Source organism: Marmota flaviventris, chromosome 2, assembly GCF_047511675.1.
Source record: "Marmota flaviventris isolate mMarFla1 chromosome 2, mMarFla1.hap1, whole genome shotgun sequence".
In the NCBI taxonomy this organism is placed as follows: Eukaryota; Metazoa; Chordata; class Mammalia; order Rodentia; family Sciuridae; genus Marmota; species Marmota flaviventris.
The window spans coordinates 121,414,102-121,433,729 of NC_092499.1; the positions used below are offsets into that span (position 1 = coordinate 121,414,102).

The following is a 19,628-nucleotide window of genomic DNA, read 5'->3' on the forward strand; positions in this document are numbered from 1 at the left end:
GAGTTTAGATCATTAACATTCAGGGTTATTATTGAGACATGATTTGTATTCCTGGTCATATTTGTTTATTTTTTGTATTTAACTTAACTTGGTTTCTCTTTTGATTGTTTTTTCTCCTTGAGTGTAATACCTTCCTTTGCTGATTTTCGTTGTTTTCCATTTCTTCCTCATGGAATATTTTGCTGAGGATTTTCTATAGTGCAAGCTCTCTAGTTGTAAATTCTTTTAACTTTTGTTTGTCATGGAAGGTTTTTATTTTGTTATCAAGTCTAAAATTTAATTTTGCTAGATATAAGATTCTTGGTTGGCATCCATTTTCTTTCAGAGTTTGGTATATGTTGTTTCAGGTACTTCTAGCTTTTAGTGTCTGTGTTGAAAAAATCTGAGAGATCTTAATTGGTTTCCCCCATATGTAATTTGATTTCTTTCTCTTGTGGCTTTTAAAATTCTATCCTTATTCTGTATGGCAGGCATTTTCTTGATAATGTGTTTTGAGTAGATCTGTTGTTATTTTGTACATTTGGTGTCCTGTAAGCCTCTTGTGCTCGATTTTCCAATTTCATTCTTCTTGTTTGGGACATTTTTGGTTATTATTTCATTGAAGACATTGTGCTTTTTTTTTTTATTTGAATCTCTGTGCCTTTCTCTATCCCAATAAATCTTAGATTTGGTCTTTTGATGTATCCCATAATTCTTGAATGTTCTGTTCATGGTTTCTTACCATCTTCACTGTGTGTTCAACTTTATTTTCTAGATTGTATATTTTGTCTTCATTATCTGACTATGTATCTGTCAAGTGATCTAGTCTGTTGGTTATGCTTTTTATTGAGTTTTTAAATTTCATTTTCATTTTTAATTTTGTTTTTGTTTACATAGTTACCTTTTAATTTAAAGATTTCTGTTTTTTTTTTTTTGTCAGAATCTCTTTTTCTTGAAGTAATATTTTGCTACCTGTATTTGCTCCCTTATCTCTTTCTTGGTGTGATCAGTGGATGCCTGTATTTGCTCTCTTATCTCTGTATCGGAGTGATCAATTTTTGCTTTTATTTGCTCACTTAGTTCATTCTTTAATTTGTAGATCTTTTTATTTATGTACATTCTGAACTCCTTGTCTGACATTTCGTCAATTGCGCTGTCCATGGATTTGATTATTGTAGTATCTTTGTTTTGGGTCACTTCCTCCCTTGTTTTTCCATGTTGTCTATGGGTCTTCCTTTCTTGCAGTGCCAATCTGAGGTATGCAGTTTCTACCCTATAATCTTACAGTGTCCCTGCAGATTACCTGTATTTCTCCTGATGTGGAATTCTAGACCCTGGCCAGTATCCCATGATAAATGCTCTTGCATCTAAAAGTGGTGGTGGCAATGGAGGTGGTAACTCAAGATAGCAGTGAGGTGTCCCAATATGGATACATCCACTTTCAGAGATAGGGCTGAAAGGATGGGTTGTCTGTTTGGAGATTCAGCTGCCTCCAGGCCCTATCTGTTGTCCCAAGGTGGAGATTACTTAGTGGGGAGAGGTATGGGGATGGCTGCAGTGTCCCAAGATGGAGGTGAGGTAGGCCTGGGTTCCAGTGTGGGTCTGCCCGTCTGCTGGGTGGTCCGGAGACCTACCTTGGCCTTGGTCCCTCTGGTTGGAAGGGTTGTCCTAGGCCTGGGGCTGGGCCTTGGATCCAATGCGGGTAGGTGGGGTGGTCCTAGCTTGTCCTTTATTTTTATGGTAGGATCTTAATTGACTTATCCACCACTATATTATAGTCATAAAATATTATTATTTTTGAGTTTTTTTCTTTTAATTATTACATTATAATTATACATAATAGTGTTTTTTTAAAACATATTTTTTGTTTACATTTTTACCTTTCCCAGCAAATTTCAATCTTAACGTCTCATGTTGCTGTTTAGTATCCTTTTGTTTCAACACGAAGAACTCTCTTTAGCATTTCCTATAAGGCAGGTCTAGTGGTAATGAACTCCCTTAACCATTGTCTGTGAAAGTCTTCATTTCAGGTTTACTGGACCTTATATTCTTTAATGACACTTTTTATTTAGTACTTTGAATCTATTATACCACTCCTTTGAGAGTTATAAGGTTTCTAGTGAACAGTCTGTTGATAGTGGGTAGGGGGACTATAATAAGAAGTCACTTTTGTCTTGCTCCTTTCAAAATCCTAACTTTTTGACAATTTGAGCATAAACGTGTCTTGGTGTAATTCTGACTGGATTTGTGTCATTTAATATCACTTGGGCTTTCTGGATCTGGATTTCTGTTTTCTTCCTCAGGTTTTTGAAGTTTTTAGCTGTTTTTTTTTTTTTTTTTAAAGTAAGTTTTTTGTTTGCTTTTGGTACTAGAGATTGAACCTAGGGGTGCTTTACCACTGAGCTACATTCCCATACCCTGCCCCCTCCTCTTTTTTCATCATCATCATCATCATCATCATTATTATTATTTTTAAGTTTTGAGACAAGTTCTAAGTTACTTAGGGTTTCACTGTATTTTAGAGGGTGACCTTGATCTTGTGAACCTCCTGCCTTAGCCTCCTGAAGTGTCTGGGATTACAGGTGTGTGCCACCATGCTTAGCTGTTATTTATTCTTTAAAAATAAACTTTTTGTTTCTTTCTCTTTTTTTCTCTCCTTCTTTAACTCCAGTAGTGTACTTACATTTCCCACTTGATGCTGCCCCATACGTTCCTTCAGCTGTCTTCACTCTTCTTCATCTTTTTGCTTTTTTATTTCTTAGGTTGGATGGTTTCCAGTAACCTGTCTTTGAATTTGCCATCTTTTCTTCCACTTCATTTGATCTGCTTTCTAACTACTAGATTGCATTTTTTAAATTCAATTATTGTACTGTCTTTATTGAAATACTCAGTTTGTTCATGTGGTATTTTCCTGACCTTGGTGAGCATCTTTATGAGTATTCATTTGAATTCTGTTGGCTAAATTATGTATCTCCATTGCTTTAGGACCAGTGTCTGGAGGTTTATCTTATTCTTTTATTTGGAGCATATTTGCTTATATGTTTGTTTGTTTCTTTCTTTTTTACTGTTTGTAAATATCCGTATTTATTGCACTAAATAAGGAATCTGCCTCTTCCAGTCTTGTCATATTGGCCTTGTGTAGGAGATGGATCTGAACAGCTCAGCCAGATTCTAGATGCCTCTGAAGGCTTTGGGCTTATTTAAACTTATCTTTGTTCTTAGTGGTCACCAACTTACCATGTGCTAAATCCTTTTAATGCCTTCAGACAAATGAGATAAAAGGTACTTTCTGAAGATACAACTGGAGGGCTGGAAATGTGGGCTCAGTGATAGAATGCTTGCCTACCATGCCTTGAGTTTGATCCCTAGTACCAACCTCACCAACGCCCCCCCCCCCAAAAAAAAAAATAAATAAAAACAACTGAAAACGTTGAGGTGTTAAATGTTGTGCTTCAGTATTTTCTTGTTCAGACTGCAAAATCTTTTAGCCTGTTGGTTTGTTTTTTTGGTGGCCTGAGGAGCCTGACAGATGTCTGCCCTGTCCTCAAAGATAGGTGGGGTAGCTGACTCTTCGGCTATATTTTTGCAGCAATTCCGTAGGATGTGTGAAGTACCCACATGCCCATTCAGGTCTGAGAAGACTAATGGTTGATTTTTTTTTGGCCCCCAAATGCAGGCTAATTAATGACCGGACATACAGGTAGCAGCTGGAAAAGTCAAGCAAGACATATGTGTGCGGTTAGCCCCCTTCAGGGAGAAACTGGAAGCCTGGAGTTTTTGCCTATTTTCTGAGTGCTAAGCTTGGGAGTATACCTACTGGAAGGGTAACCAATTACAAATTATCTTCTTGATCACAGTGATTTAGGAAAATTCACAAATGTAGAACCCCATTAATTCCAATTCCCAGAGCTAGGTGATTTAGGAGCCAGTTCATCTGGTGGGAGCTGTAAAAGCTGGAGCACTCAGTACAGGTACAAACTCCTTCTAAGGAGAATCTTTAGTTTTAGTTTTATTGTTGTTTAAGTCTGTGGGAGAAAGGGTCAGGAATTGCCCACATACCCTTTCAGGCTCCAAGAAGTTTGTTGTTTACCTGACTTAGTAGCTCTCAGATGAAGGCTAGTTTTAAATCCAGTCCTTAGGCAGCAGCTGGAAAAATGTGCATACAAACCATGAGGAAACAGGAACTGGGAGATTTTACCTTTCTCTCTTCCTTGATCTTAGGGTGTTAGCTGCTGGAAGTGAGCTCATACTCATTTAAAATCGACTCTTTGTTCTCTGTGATCTTGGAGACTCAGGAATACTGAGGCAATTTCGCTCCCAGAGCTGGGTGATTTTCTTGTAATCATAAATTTGGGGCTGTGTAGGTGTGGTTTAACCCCTTTTCCCTCTTTCTTCAGGGAGAAGCTGGGAGTTGAGGATTCCTTCCCAGGTATAAGGTACCCTGCCCAGGGTGGTGTTTGTGTGGTGCTTTTTCCTATTCACTTTGATGTGGACATTTTCTCAGTTACCTGGCCTGTGGAAATCTTTTAACTGGTTTCTGGCTATCCCTCAGTGGCATTTGATCCATGGGTAGATGTTTATTCATTGCATCGTGAGAGTAAGAAAAACCAGAAGCCTCCAATCCTGCCATCTTTCTAACATCTAGTATTGTGTTTTAAATTTCCAATTCCGTTTGTTTGTTACTAATATCTAGGAAAGCGATTGGCTTTTGTACATTACCCTTGTATCTTGCAATCTTGTTATACTTGCTTATTAGTTCCAGGTTTGACTTTTCAACATAGACAATCATTTCATCTGCAAACATAGACAGTTTTATTTCTTCACTCACAGTCTGTGTCTTTTTTATTTCCTCTCCCCTCCATATTGCATTAGGTAGGATTTGGTGATACAGAACATCTTTAGCTTATTACTGATCTTAGTGGAACAGCTTCTAGTTTCTTACCATAAGTATATGTCAGCTGTAAGTTTCTTATAGGTATTCTTTATCAAATTGAGGAAGTTTCTCTTCATACACATTGAGAGTTTTTCCCCCCCAACATGAATGGGTATTGGGTTTTGATCAAATGCTTTTTCTGTATCTATTAATGATCATATGATTTTTTTTGTGGTGCATTATTTTCTTTGATTTTCAAAGAATCAGCCTTGCATAACTGGATAAATCTCACTTGGTCATGGTGGTTAATTATTTGTATACATTGTTGGATTTGATTTGCTAATATTTTGATTTTCTGTGTTTATGAGAGGTAATGACTTCTAGTTTTCTTTGTCTGGTTAATGTTAGCTTTATAAAATGAGTTAGAAGGTATTTCCTCTGCTTCTGTCTTCTGAAAGATATTGTAAGGAATTGGTATCATATCTTCCTTGAATGTTTGATAGAATTCATCACTTAATGCATTTGGGCCAGTGCTTTCTGCTTTGGAACGTTATTAACTATTAATTAATTTCATAGGTCTATAAGATTTTTTGTGTGTGAAGTTTTGCAGTTTGTTTCTTTTTTTTGAAAATATTTTTTAGTTGTACATGGACACAATACCTTTATTTATTTGTTTTTATTATTTTTTATGTGGTGCCAGGGATAGAACCCAGTGCCTCACACATGCTAGGCAAGTGAGTCACAACCCCGGCTCCTGCAGTTTGCTTCTTTTGAGGAGTTGTACCCTTACCTTTAGGTTATCAAATTTATGGGCATAAAGTTGTTCATATTATTCTTTTGTTATACTTTTGATGACTGGAGTCTATAGTGATGTCACTGCTTTCATTTAATTCATGTACTCCCTTAGCTTGGCTAGATGCTGATCTTTTCAAAGCACCACCTTTTGCTTTTGTTAACTTGTTTGATTTTCTGTTTCAATTTCATTTGATTTCTATTCCAGTTTTATTATTTCTTATTATCTTGGATTAAATTTGCTTTTTTTTTTCTAGTTTCCTTAGGACCAAACTTAACTGATTGATTTTAGATATTTTTTATTTTCTAGTATATGCGTTTGGTCTAACAATTTCTCCATGAGTACTGTTTTTGCTGCATCACATAAGTTTTGATAAATTGTTTTCATTTTAATTTTGTTTAAAATATTCTAAAATTTCTTTTGAGATTGCTTTCTTAGACTCGAGTTATTTAGAAAAGTATTATTTAATTCTGACATTGATTTATGGCTTAAGTCCATTGTGGTTTTCGAGCAGACGTTATATGATTTCTCTTCTTCTACATTTTTTAACATGTGTTTTCTGGCCCAGAATGAATGTGTATTCAGCTGTTGATAGATGAAGTAGTCAGTGGATATTTATTTTGTCCAATTGACTGATGATCTTGTTAATTACTGATTTTCTACTTGCTGATTTTGTGCATTACTAATAGTTGTTGAACTCTCCAAATACAGTACTGGATTCATCCACTTTTCTTTGCAGTTCTTTCAGTTTTTGCCTTGTGTATTCTGACAAAGTATTATTAGGCATATATATATATATATATATATATATATATATATATATATATATATATAAAAAGAATTATTCTATTTCCTGGAGAGTTTACCCCTTTATGAATGTGTGGTGCCCTTATTTATCCCTGATAACTTTTCTAGCTTTTAACTGTTCTGAAATTAATAGTTACTCTTGCTTTCTTTTCATTAGTGTTAACATGGTGTATTTTTCTTCATCTATTTACTTTTAATATATTTGTGTCTTTATACTGAATTTTTATTTCTTGTAGACCTATAATTGGGTCTTGTTTTTTAATTAGTTAATTTAAAAAGGCAAAAATTATATTTAATTATCGCATAGAAATTATTTTTGAAATATGTGTAAGTTATGAATAGCTAAATAAAGGTAATTAAATGTGAACTGTCTCATATTGCTTATCTCTGTTTGGGGAGAGAACACCTAAAATCTACTCATAACACTTCTAGAATATAAAACATTATTATTAACAGTGGTCAGTAGATCTCCTGCTGTCTGAGTTTTCCTTTGACCAGAATCTCCCCAGCCATTCCTGCTCATCACAGCTCCTGTTAACCACCATTCTATTCTTTATTTCTATGAGTTCAACTTCTTTTAGAATTCACATACAAATGAGATTTCCTATTTGTGTTTCTGTGCCTAACTTATTTCATTTAATATAATGCCCTCCATGTTTATCTGTATTGTTACAACTGACAGGATTCCTTCCTTTTTTTTTTTAAAGGCTGAGTAGTAGTTCATTTGTGTTGTGCCTGTGTGTGTATGTGTATGTGTGTCCAGACACGCACCACATTTTTTTCATTCATTCATCCATTGATAGACACTTACATAGATTCAGTATTTTGATTATTGTGCAGAATGATATGATGAACGTGAAAGTGCAGATATCTCTTTGATATATTTAGATCCTTTGGGTATGTATCCAAAGGTTGCATTGTGGGATCATATGGTCATTCTATTTTTAATTTTGAGGCATTTCTATACTGTTTTGTATAATGGCTGTACTAATTCACATTCCTACAAACAGTGTACAAACATTTGCTTTCTCCACATTGTTGTCAACACTAATCTTTCTTTTCTTTCTCCTTCTTCTTTCTTCCTTCCTTCCCTCCCTTTCTACCCCAGCCCCCCACCCCCTCAGTACTTGGGATTGAACCCTGGAGTACTCTTACACTGAACTACATTCCTACCCTCTTTTATTTTTTATTCTGAGTTAGGTTCTTTCTAAATTGTTCACGCTAGCCTCAAATGTGTGATCCTTCTGCCTCAGCCTCCTGAGTTACTGGGATTACAGGTGTACACAATATGCCAGTTTATCTTAAATTTTTTTTAAATAAAAGCTATCCTAAAATGTGAGATGGTATTTCACTGTGTTTTTTAAAAATTGTTTTTAGTTGTACAAGGACAACAGTACTTTACTTTATGTATTTATTTTCGTGTGGTGCTGAGAATCAAACCCAGGGTCTCACACATGCAAGGCAAGTGCTCTACCTCTGAGCTACAGCCCCAGCCCCTCACTGTGGTTTTAATTTGCATTTCTTTCATGATTAGTGATGTTTGTTACTCTTTCATTACATGTTTGCCATTTGTAAATCTTCATTTGATAACTGTCCTTTAACAATTTTTAAAGTGAGTAGTCTTGTTAATGAGTTGAATTCCTTATATTTTTCTGGATATTAACCCTATGTCAGATGTATGGTTTGTAGATATTTTTCTCCTATTCCATAGGTTGTTTATTCACTCTGTTATTTCTTTTTTTCTTTAAATTTTTTATTCTAATTTATTACAATTAATATTTCACATATAGAACCCAATTTTTCATATCTCTGGTTGTACACAAGGTATATTCACACCATTCACGTCTTTATACATGTGCTTAAGGCAATGATGTCCATCTCATTCCCCATCTTTTTTTGTTGTTTCTTTTGATTTGCAGAAACTTTTTAGTTTGCTGTAATCTCATTTGTCTATTTTTACCTTTGTTGTCTGTGTTTTTGGGTACTTATCTAAAAAGATCATTTCTGGAACCAATATCATAGAACTTCCCCCTGGTTTTTTTTTTCCTGGTAATTTTACAGTTTCAGGTCTTTTGTTTTTATAAGTGCCCTGTGTTATTAAGATCAACTTTCTCCCAGTACTGTATTGGAGTTAATTTTAGTATTAAAGAGTAAACCTGATTTTTTTTCATTATAAAATCCCATCTTTTTAGCTTTTCCTAAAATTACTTTAGAGTGTCTAGAACAGTGATTGCTATTGGAAATATAATGTGAACCATTATGTACTCTTAAACTTTCTATTAACCATGTTAAAAAATTACAAGTAACAGGTAAAATTAATTTTAAAAATATATTTTATTTAGCCTAATGTATCAAATTATTCTTTAAAGATGCAATCAATAGGAACATTATTAAGATATACAGCATGGTGGTGCACACCTGTTATCCTACTACTTGGGAGGCTGAGACAGGAGGGTTGCAAATCTAAGATCAATTTGGGTAACTTAGTGAGACCCTCTCTCAAAATTAAAAAAAAAATAAATGGGAATGGGGCATGGAGGCACTGGGGATGTGAATTAGTGGTAGAGTACTCACCTAGCGTTCACCAGGTCCTGGCTCAATCCCTAATACTTGAGATACACCCACACACTCATGCACATACATACTTGTCCATACACATACACATACACAAACATGTATATATTTACACACACACATACATATACTTGTGTGTGTATGTGTGTATTTTTTATAGATGTAATCAGTATGAACATTATTAAGATAGTATATATATACAGGACCGTGGTATATGTCTGTTATCCCAGCTACTTGGGGGGCTGGCTGAGGCAAGAGATTTACAAGTTTGAGGCCAGCTTGGGTAACATATGGTCTGAGCCTAATTCAGTTCACACTAGTTACATTTTGAGAACTCAGTAGCACCAGTAGGAAGTGATTATCTTATTGAATAGAGCAGATTTATTTTTCTTGTTTTCTGATTCTCTTGTCTACCATAGTTTTGTTTCATCTGTATATTGGATGAACATGCCATGTATTTCTTTACCCAAATCACTGGTAAAAATCTTCCTTCTACTTCCAGTAGTGATGATGAGGTAGTTTGGGCCAATTCTCCCATTGAAGGAAACTAGACAATCTAGCTGATTTATAACATCTTCTGAAAGCTTAAGATAGTGAAGGATTCTTAGGTGATAAAGAATTATAGGGGCTTAATCCATGATAAGATAGAACTTCTAAAGAAGAAACTCCAGAAAATACTTCTGAATAATTCATTTATTAAGGAAAAAATTATAGCAGGAATTAGAAAAAATTTGAATTGAATGATAATAAGAACAGTAAGTAATATGCTTAAGAGAAACTTTATAGCATTAAAATGCATATATTTGAAGTGAACAACAACAACAAAAACCTACAAACCAGTGTTCTAAGTACCCAGTTCAAAAATAGAAATCATCCTCAACCTGATAAATGGTATATATGAGAAACCCACAGCTAACATCAAACTCTATTTTGAAAGACTGAAATCTTTCCCCTGTAGGATCAGGAGTAAGACAATGTTGTCTCCTCTTAACCCCTTTATTCAATATCAGCCAGGGCAATTAGATAAGATAACATGGTAGAAGCCAAGGCTGTGGTACCCTGGAAGACAAATGACATAGGGATTGGGAGGAGATGCCAAGGAACTTTAGATTGGTACTATTATATTTGTCATAGGTGATATTTACATGCATCTTTGCTTTGTAGTAATTTGTTTGTTTGTGCCCTTTGTGGTGTTTTACATGGATTCTTTTCTTTGTAATTTTCTGCACATGTATGTTTTGTGCACTTTTTTTTTTAAAGAGAGAGAGAGAGAGAGAATTTTTTTTTAACATTTATTTTCTAGTTTTCAGTGGACAGAACATCTCTATTTTATTTGTATGTGGTGCTGAGGATCGAACCCAGCGACCGCTTGAGCCACATCCCCATCCTTTGTGCACTTTTTAAAAAAAATGTTTTTGGTTGTAGATGGGACACAGTACCTTTATTATTTTTATCTGGTGCTGAGGATCAAACCCAGTGCCTTACACGTGCAAGGCATGTGCTCTACCACTGAGCCACAATTCCAGCCCCTTTTGTGCACTTTTCTGTATATTAATTTTACAATAAACAGGTTAAGAGGATTACTACTTGAGAGGTCTTGAGAAGGCATATCAATGCCATTTCTTGGTCTTTAGACTCTTGACTTCATATTCTTCGTTGTTTTTTTTTTTTTTTCTTTTAACCAAAGTGAAAATGGAGGCGGGGGAAAATACCCAGAGAGAACAAAAACTAGATCAGTGGGCAATTCAGATGTTCAGCTTCTTCAATGAATGTAGTGTAAACATTATTAATTTGTAAGTCCTTCACTCTAATAGTTTTTTAAAAAATGTTTTTCTCTTAAAATGGAAGTTAATTTTTTTTTTTTTTGTTTAAATTAGGAGGTGTTAATGATGCTGGATAATTATGTGAGAGATTTCAAAGCACTGATTGACTGGATTCAACTTCAGGAAAAGCTAGAGAAGACTGATGCTCAAAGCAGGTAATTTGCTCTGATATTTGTGTTTATAGTACTAAGCAGTTTTAATAGCAATCATTAAAATTGTTGATGGCTTTAACCTCAGATTTACTTGAAACTTGTAAAAACATAAAAGTTGGGTGCTGAATTTCTCATTTGGTTTAACAACAAACATTTATTGGGTACCTGCAGGTGCAAGGTACATTATTTGGTATAGACCTTTAATTGCTGTATATGACACATTTATACTTTCATGGAATTTCTAGTCTAATGATATGATAAAATAGAATCTATTAGTTCAGAAAGTAACTATGGGTTTTCAATGAAGGTCAGATTTCTTTTGGAGGATAGATCAGGAGAGATTTCATAGAGGATGTGGAAGTATTTAAAGGATGTGATGGGTTTTTCCAAGTGATTGGTCTTTCAGATGAGGGGAGTAAATTAAAACAGCTATATCTTGTCATGGTGAAAGACTATGAATAAAATTGATGATTTTTGATTAAGTGAGTAGTGAAATATCAAATTTTCTTTAGAAAACTTTAGATTAATTTGGAATCAGCACACAATATCTGAATGTTCTATAACAGGCTCAGGGACTGTTGTAGTGTAAAGGACAGAAACAGTTCCTGCCTTCCTGAAGGGTATCATTTGTGCTGTGGCCTGAATATGTCCCCCAAATCCATATGTTGAAATTTAATTGCTGATGTGATAGTATAAAGAGTCCTGACCTTTAGGAGGTGATTAAATCATGAAAGTGATGCTCTCATGAATAGGATTCCTTTTTACCCAGAGAAAACAGGACTTTGTTGCCACTTTATTTTGAATTTAACCTTGGTTTAGTTTCAGTGGATGGAACCTTTTACTAGAGAAGGCATCTTTTGGTTCATCCTAATTTGTTAACCTCCCAGGGAATCAAGTGGCTAAAGGAATCCCAAGATAAAAATCCAGAGAACTGAATTCACAGGAAACCAAATCCAGGAAAATTGTGATAGGTGGATCTTTTAAAATATTTTTGCATCTCATGATGAAAAAAATTAGTTTTCAGTGTTAGGGATTGAACCCAGGGACACTTTACTACTGAGCTGCATCCCCAGCCCTTTTTATTTTTTGAGAAAGGATCTTGCTCAATTATGAAGGCTGGCTTTGAAATTCATGATCCTCTTGTCTCAACCTCCCCAGTAGCTCTGGGATATAGGTATGTGTCATTGTTCCAAGTCATGATGCAAATTTTGGTTGCTTGCTTCATCCACAGTCCCTGGATGGGTCAGATGTAGGTGTCTTTTTCTTAAACCAAATAGTTTTACCCCTGTCCTTAGTAATAGGTTTGGAGGTGAGTTCCTCCCTGGGTTAAACCAAGCTAAGAGATCATTATTCTGATACGGGCCTGTAGCTTTATTGCCCTTGAGATGATAAGTAGAGGAGTGCAGGTTGAAAGAAAATGGAATAAATTTACAGAGAGAAGCAGAGATGAGAGAAATCATGTGGTCAACAAGAGCTCAATGTTGTTGCTTTAAAGCCTAGATCTATTCTAGGACTAATTCTCATGAGTCCTGATTCTGGTTTTTCTCTCCCCTTAGATGTCCTTGATCTTTCATAGTTTGTATCCTTACAGTAAATCTTTATTTCCTTTTTCTTTTCATTTTTTGTTTAATTTGTTTGAGTTTTTTTAATATTCAAAATGGCCTAAATGTAACCACTAATGCATTAAAAATAGATTTTTTTAAGAAAATCATATTGAAAAAGATTCAGAGACCAAATCCAGGCCTAAACTATGTAGTTACCATCCCTGTCCTGACCCCATGATTCAAAAATGTACCTGACCATCTTTATTTTAGTCAGCTATCGGCATTTCTTCTGTTTTACTTAAAAGGCAGCTCCCAGATATGGGTAGCAACTTTAAATTTCCTGAAGACATAATCATTTGTCTCATATTCTTCAAATTATACATCAAAACTCATTTTAGTAGACTTGAGATTTAAAGGTTAAAAAATGAAATTATAAATAAAGAAGAGAGGGTTGCAGCTCAGTGATAGAGTGCTTGCCTAGCAGGGGTAAGGCACTGGGTTCAATCCTCAGCACCACATAAAAAAACCAAATAAACAAAAAATAAAGGTTTAATTCTTAAATAAAGAAGAGAGTATTGATAAATATTTATATGTTTGTATCATAGGTAAGGACTTGATAAAAGTATAAACTACAAATGAAAACATTGATTCATCTGATTTAACAAGAAAATGATGACTTTCTGTGTAAAAGATAAAAAAAAGGTGAAATAGTTGCAGTACTAATGCCAATGGATTTACAGCCATAATAGTAATAATAGCAGTATTGGTAAACTATTTCTATCCAATTGGAAAATGATACAAATTCCAGTGGGGAAAATGGGCTAAAGATGCCAATATGCGAATCCCAAAAGAAAAATCCAAATGGCTGGTAATAACATTCAGCCTTGCTATTTATGGTAATGAACATATAAAACTTGAAAAGACAGTGAAATACTATTTTCTCAATTAAAATTTTAAAAGAGAATGCTACCTATTGGCAAGGTTGAAGAGAAATGTCATTTGATAGGAGTATACTTTGTTATAGGTTTTCTGAAAGGTCACTTGATAATACATTGTTAAAATACTTAGATTTTTGAGTAATGTTTTATCTGAAATTTCTTATTTCTAATAGTATCACTTTTTTAATGATATAGGAAAAATCCTGATCATTAGATTGAATGGAAAATAAACAGCGGGAGACCAAGGGAAGTGATAGAATCTGAGAAATAGAGAAGATATACTTAGGGAGAACTTTTCATTAGAGATTTGCACCCTGTTATCTGAGATTGGTTCTGGTGCCAGTGAAAAAGGAGGAATAGAAGTTAAGGTACATTTCTATTAGATGCAGAATCTCTGGTTTGATTCCTAGCTCCTTAATCCATTTTGACTTAACTTTTGTGCATGATGAGAGAAAGGGATTCAGTTTCATTTTGTTGCATATGGATTTCCAGTTCTCCCAGCCCCATTTGTTGAAGATGCTATCCTTTCTCCATTGCATGCTTTTAGCACCTTTGTCTAAAATAAGGTAGTTGTAATTTTGTGGATTGGTCTCTGTGTCCTCTATTCTGTACCATTGGTCTACCAGCCCCTGCTTTGGTGCCAGTACCATGCTGTTTTTGTTACTGTTGTTTAAAATCTGGTAACTCGATACCACCTGTTTCACTTTTCCTGCTTAGAATTGCTTTAGCTATTCTGGGTCTCTTATTTTTCCAGATGAATTTCATGATTGCTTTTTCTGTTTCTGCAAGGAGTGTTGGCCCTAATCTCCATCACATGGGAACAGGCCCCAAATTCCTTAATAAGATACTTATAGCACAAGAGTTAAAACCAAGAATCAACAAATGGGAGGAATTCAAACTAAAAAGTTTTTTCTCAGCAAGAGAAATAATATGTGAGGTAAATAGGAGCCTACATCCTGGGAACAAATTTTTATCCCTCACACGTCAGATAGAGCTCTAATCTCTAGAGTGTACAAAGAACTCAAAAAGTTAAACAACAAAAAAATAAATAACCCAATCAACAAATGGGCCAAGGACCTGAACAGACACTTCTCAGAAGAGGATATACAATCAGTCAACAAATACATAAAAAAATGCTCACCATCTCTAGCAATCAGAGAAATGCAAATTAAAACTACTCTAAGATACAATCTCACTCCAGTAAGAATGGCAGCCATTATGAAGTCAAACAACAAGTGCTGGTGAGGATGCGGGGAAAAAGGTACACTCATACATTGCTGGTGGGACTGCAAATTGATGCAGCCAATTTAGTAAGCAGTATGGAGATTCCTTGGAAAGCTGGGAATGGAACCATCATTTGACCCAGCTATTCCCCCTCTCAGACTATACCCAAAAGACCTAAAAAGAGCATACTACAGGGACACAGCCACATCAATGTTTATAGCAGCACAATTCACAGTAGCTAGACTGTGGAACCAACCTAGATGCCCTTCAATAGATGAATGGATAAAAAAAAATGTGGCATTTATACACAACGGAATATTACTCAGCACTAAAAAATAACAAGATCATGGCATTTGTAGGGAAATGGATGGCATTAGAGCAGATTATGCTAAGTGAAGTTAGCCAATCCCTAAAAAACAAATGCTGAATGTCTTCTCTGATATAAGGGGGGGGGTGTGACTCAAAATGGGATAGGGAGGAAGAGCATGAGAAGCACTAAATAGGGAAGAGAAGTGGGAGGGAAAAGGATGGAGAAGGGGAATTGCATGGAAGATGGAAGGAGACCCTCATCGTTTTACAGAATACATGTATGATGTTGTGAGGGGGGAAAAAAAAAGAAGTGTGTCACATTAGATTGGGTAGAGAGAAGTGATGGGAGGGGAAGGGAGGGGAGGGGGGATAGGAAGGACAGCAGAATAAAATAGACATTATTATTGCTGTGTGTATATATGTGACTGTATAACCAATGTGATTTTGCAACCTGTATAATCAGAAAAATGAGAAATTATACCCCATTTGATTCAAATGTATGATATGTCAAGATCATTGTACTGTCATGTGTAACTAATAAAAAAAAAGAAGTTAAGGTACATTTCTTAGTTTTTTCCAACAGAGAGCAATGGTAATGAAATATAAAACTAGAAAAAGACAGGTTTAATTCTTAAATAAAGAAGAGAATATCCTCGCTCTTGTTCTCATGGGTGATTAAGAGGTAGAGGAAACAGACTTCATATTTTCACATGTGTTCTCAATTTATTCCTTACCATTTTCTCTCTGTCTTGATCCTTCCATAAACTTATTTCTTCAGGATATTGGACAAAGTAACATGAATTAATACCATTGCCTTTGAATGTTTTCTAATTAGGTACTAGGTACATGTAAGCTTGTAAATTATGAGAAATATATTTCATGTCTCTGTAACTTTATAACTCTTTTGAGGCAAGTAGAGTTCTTTTGCTCTGCTGAACTGTGGGGAATATCCTGGGCCATGCATCACTGGTGATTTCTCATGGGTAATATGCTAACTTTCTGATAAGCAATGCTATATGGCAAAACTATGACCTGATTATGGTCTCATTAACCATATGAGACTATATATGGACTCATTGATAACCAAGAGAAAAAGATTAGTTTGTATCCCCCTTTTCTGTTAATCTAATCTGCTGTATTTCTTGAATTGGCAGACCAACATCACTGGCATGGGAAGTAAAGAAGATGTCTCCAGGACGTCATGTGATTCCAAGTCCATCAACAGACAGAATAAGTGTAACATCAAATGCTAGAAGAAGCTTAAATTTTGGGTAAGATAAACTCAAAAAAGCCTACTAACGACTGTATTACATTACATTATTGTCTATAGGTAATGTAGGTATAGTATTCCAAAAATGATCACTATAAAAATATTCATGTCTGGGTTTGTGTGTTAAAGCAGAATATCAACCCATGGAAGGGAACAGTTTCTGCTAAGGTTTCTATTCTGGTAGGAGATTTTGCACAAACTCATTACTTGATGAGACTGAAAGGACAGAATACTTGCATAATGAGTCAGGCAAAGCAACTTATTTACTCACAAATAGGCAGGAAGAGCTGGGCGAGGTGGTGCAGGCCTGTAATCCCAGTGGCTCTGGAGGCTTAATTAGGAGGATTTTGAGTTCAGTGGCAGCCTCAGCAATGGCAAGGTGCTTATTAGCAAATCAGTGAGACCTTGTCTCTAAATTAAACACAAAGTAGGGTTGGGGATGTGGCCCAGTGGTTGAGTGCTCCTGAGGCAATCCCCAGTACCACCTGCCCACCAAAAAAAAAAAAAAAAAAAAAAGAAGAAAAAAGAAAAAAAACCCAGGAAGAATAAACAGAAGTCTAGCATGGCAAGCTGATCCTTTGAAGTTTAGGATTGCCCAGGTCAGATCAGTCTCATTTGTATGTGCTTCACTTCTCATTACAACTGTGAAGGACCCTTCAAAGTACTTGAATTTTTGAGTTCAGGTCTTGCAGGACATGCTGTTCTAGGTGGACAAGGATGAATTTTGATTGTTCTGGATAATTCCCCCTTATCTCAGGATGTGAATTTTTGGTACATTCTTCCTGATAATTTCAAGCCAGAGGGGGAAGAAGTTGGTTTACCACGCTGTGTTTTCCTACATTGTGTATATGTTTGAAATTGTCTGAATAAAAATTTTTAAAAATTCAGGAGAATTAATATTTAACTTTTAGGAAATGTGATATATTCAAAGGTAATTAGTGTTCCAAAGATTAAAACCTATTAGCCTATTTCATGCAAAATTATTCATGTGATAAACTAGCAATTTCTTTTTTTTTTACAAACCAAAATTATTAATAAAGAGATAATACTCAAAACTAATACCACAGTTTTATAATTTATGCTGTTGTCTTTTGAATGAGTTAGAAGAAAAGAGTTATAAACAAAAACTACATTTTTGCTGTCTTTTATATTTACCTATGTAGTTACCTTTTCTGGTTTTTTACTGGTGCTCTTTTATTTCTTCTTATGGATTCAAATTAATGTCCATTGTCCTCTTACTCTCAGCCTAAAAAGGACTCCCTTTAGCATTTCTTTTTAGGCAGGTCTACTGGTGAGAGATTTTTCTGTTTTTGTTTATCTAGGAATATCTTATCTTTCAGTTTTGGAAGAATAGTTTTGTACTACATAGAATCCTTGGTTGATAGACTTTTTCTTCTAGTAGATTGAATATGTTATTTCACTGCCTTCTAGCTTTCATGGTTTCTAATGAGAAATCAGGTGTTATTCTTATCAAAGAGCTTTTAATGTAATGGGTCACTTCTCAATGCTTTCAAGATTTTCTTCCCATCTTTGGCTTTCAATAGTTTGATGATGATGTATCTGTGTGTGGACCTCTGAGTTCTTGGAGTTCACTGTTTCTGTTGGATGTGTAGATTAGTTGTTTTACATAAACTTTGGAAAGTTTCAGCCCATTATTTCTTTTATATATCTATCTGTGAAACCATGTATCAGTGTAGTATGATGACTTTAATTCTTTAGGATAAATACCAAGGAGTGTGATAATGTGGTCATATGGTGGTTCCATGCCTAGTCTTTTGAGGAACATCCTACAGATTTTCATTTTTGTTGTGCTAATTTACAATCGTATTAACAGTGTAACAGTGTTTCTTTTTTCCACATCTTCTCTAGCATTTTTTATTATTTGTATTCTAGATGACTGACTTTCTGATTGGTATTAGATGAAATCTCAGTGTAGTTTTGATTTTTGGCCCCTTATTTCTTAAAATATTCTTTCTTCTCCCTTTTCTCTGAGAATCCACCATACATATGACAATACTTTTTTATGGGGGTAGAAGATACTGGTGGTTAAATCCAGGACTGTTCAACCACTGAACCACATTCCTAGCCCTTTTTATTTTTTATTTTGAGACAGGGTCTCAATAAGTTCCTATAGCCTTGCTAAATTACTCAGGCTGGCTTCAAACTTGCAATCTTCCTTCCTCAGCCTCCCAAGTTGCTGGGATTACAGGCGTCCACCACTGCACCTGACCATATAATGATACTCTTATTGGTGTCTCACAGGTCTTTAGGCTCTGTTCATTTTTCTTCTGATTTCACAGAACAGATGATCTCAGTTCAAGTTTGCTGATACTTTATTCTGATACTTTATTGAGTTCCTCTAGTGAGTTTTTAGTTTTAATGTTTTTAACTCCAAAATATCTATGTGGTTATTTTAAAATGTTTACTTTCTCTTTATTGTTATTCTGCTTTTGATTAGACTTCATTATCATACTCTCCTTTAATTGTTTAGACATGGCTTTCTTTTTTGAGGTTCTTTAAATGTGATTGTACTAGCTGATTTAAAATCTTTGTTAAATCTAAGGCTGCTACTGCTCTCCTTCTATGTCAGGTAATGTTTTCTTGTTTATTTGCATGTCTTTTGATTTTTTGTTGTTTTTTAAAACTAGGTATTTTAAATAAAATGTGGTAGCTCTGGAGTTCAGTGCTGCCCTCGCTAGGATTGTTATTATGCATGTTTATTTGTTACTATCAGTTTAGTGAGTTTCTTAAAGTAATTCTGTGAAGACTTTTCTTTGTTTTATGGCCTCCAAAACCTCTGCTAGTTAGCTTACTCATCAGCTAATGATTTGGCAGAAGTTTCCTTAAATGCCTTGAGCCAATAAATCTCTTAGTTCTTGAATAATTCTGTGTGTCTGTTGGAACATACTGTCAGTATGCTCTGGCAGTATCTAGTGCTGCCTTTGCTGTCTCTTCCCGTTTTCCCAAAGCTTCAAGGTTAGTCAGAGATGAGACATTATGGGCCTCTCAGATTTTGGGGGGAACATGCATATAACATGTCTATTTGTAGAATATGTCCATTTCTAAGAATATGTTGGAGCTTTCAAAGCCCTATGCAGAGATTTCGCTTTCCAGCTTTTCCTTTAAAGGTTTTTTGGTCAGTCTTTGTTTGCCTCAAATGTTATTGCTACCTCTAGTAGCTGTGATGTTAAAAATTTTCTCATTTGTTTTCTTCCAATGTCCCTGGGGAGATTTATTTTTAAGAAAAATTTGTTTGGACTCTAAATTTGTTAGAGTAAGTCTTAACATGTAATATTTAATGAAAGGATAGTAAGTAGTTTGCTCGGAAAGTTCTCTTTTGTC

General features: G+C 35.0%; 1 protein-coding gene across 6 annotated transcripts in view; it reads left to right on the forward strand.

Moving 5' to 3' along the window:
• Nucleotides 1-19,628, forward strand: part of Scaper (S-phase cyclin A associated protein in the ER) — a 454,707-nt gene that overhangs the window by 68,756 nt on the left and 366,323 nt on the right. For all 6 annotated transcript variants that reach the window (XM_027925223.2, XM_071608497.1, XM_071608494.1 and 3 more), the window contains 2 exons: nucleotides 10,904-11,004; nucleotides 16,171-16,287. In XM_027925223.2, the coding sequence (XP_027781024.2) occupies nucleotides 10,904-11,004; nucleotides 16,171-16,287 (218 nt within the window). The remainder of the gene's footprint in view (nucleotides 1-10,903; nucleotides 11,005-16,170; nucleotides 16,288-19,628) is intronic.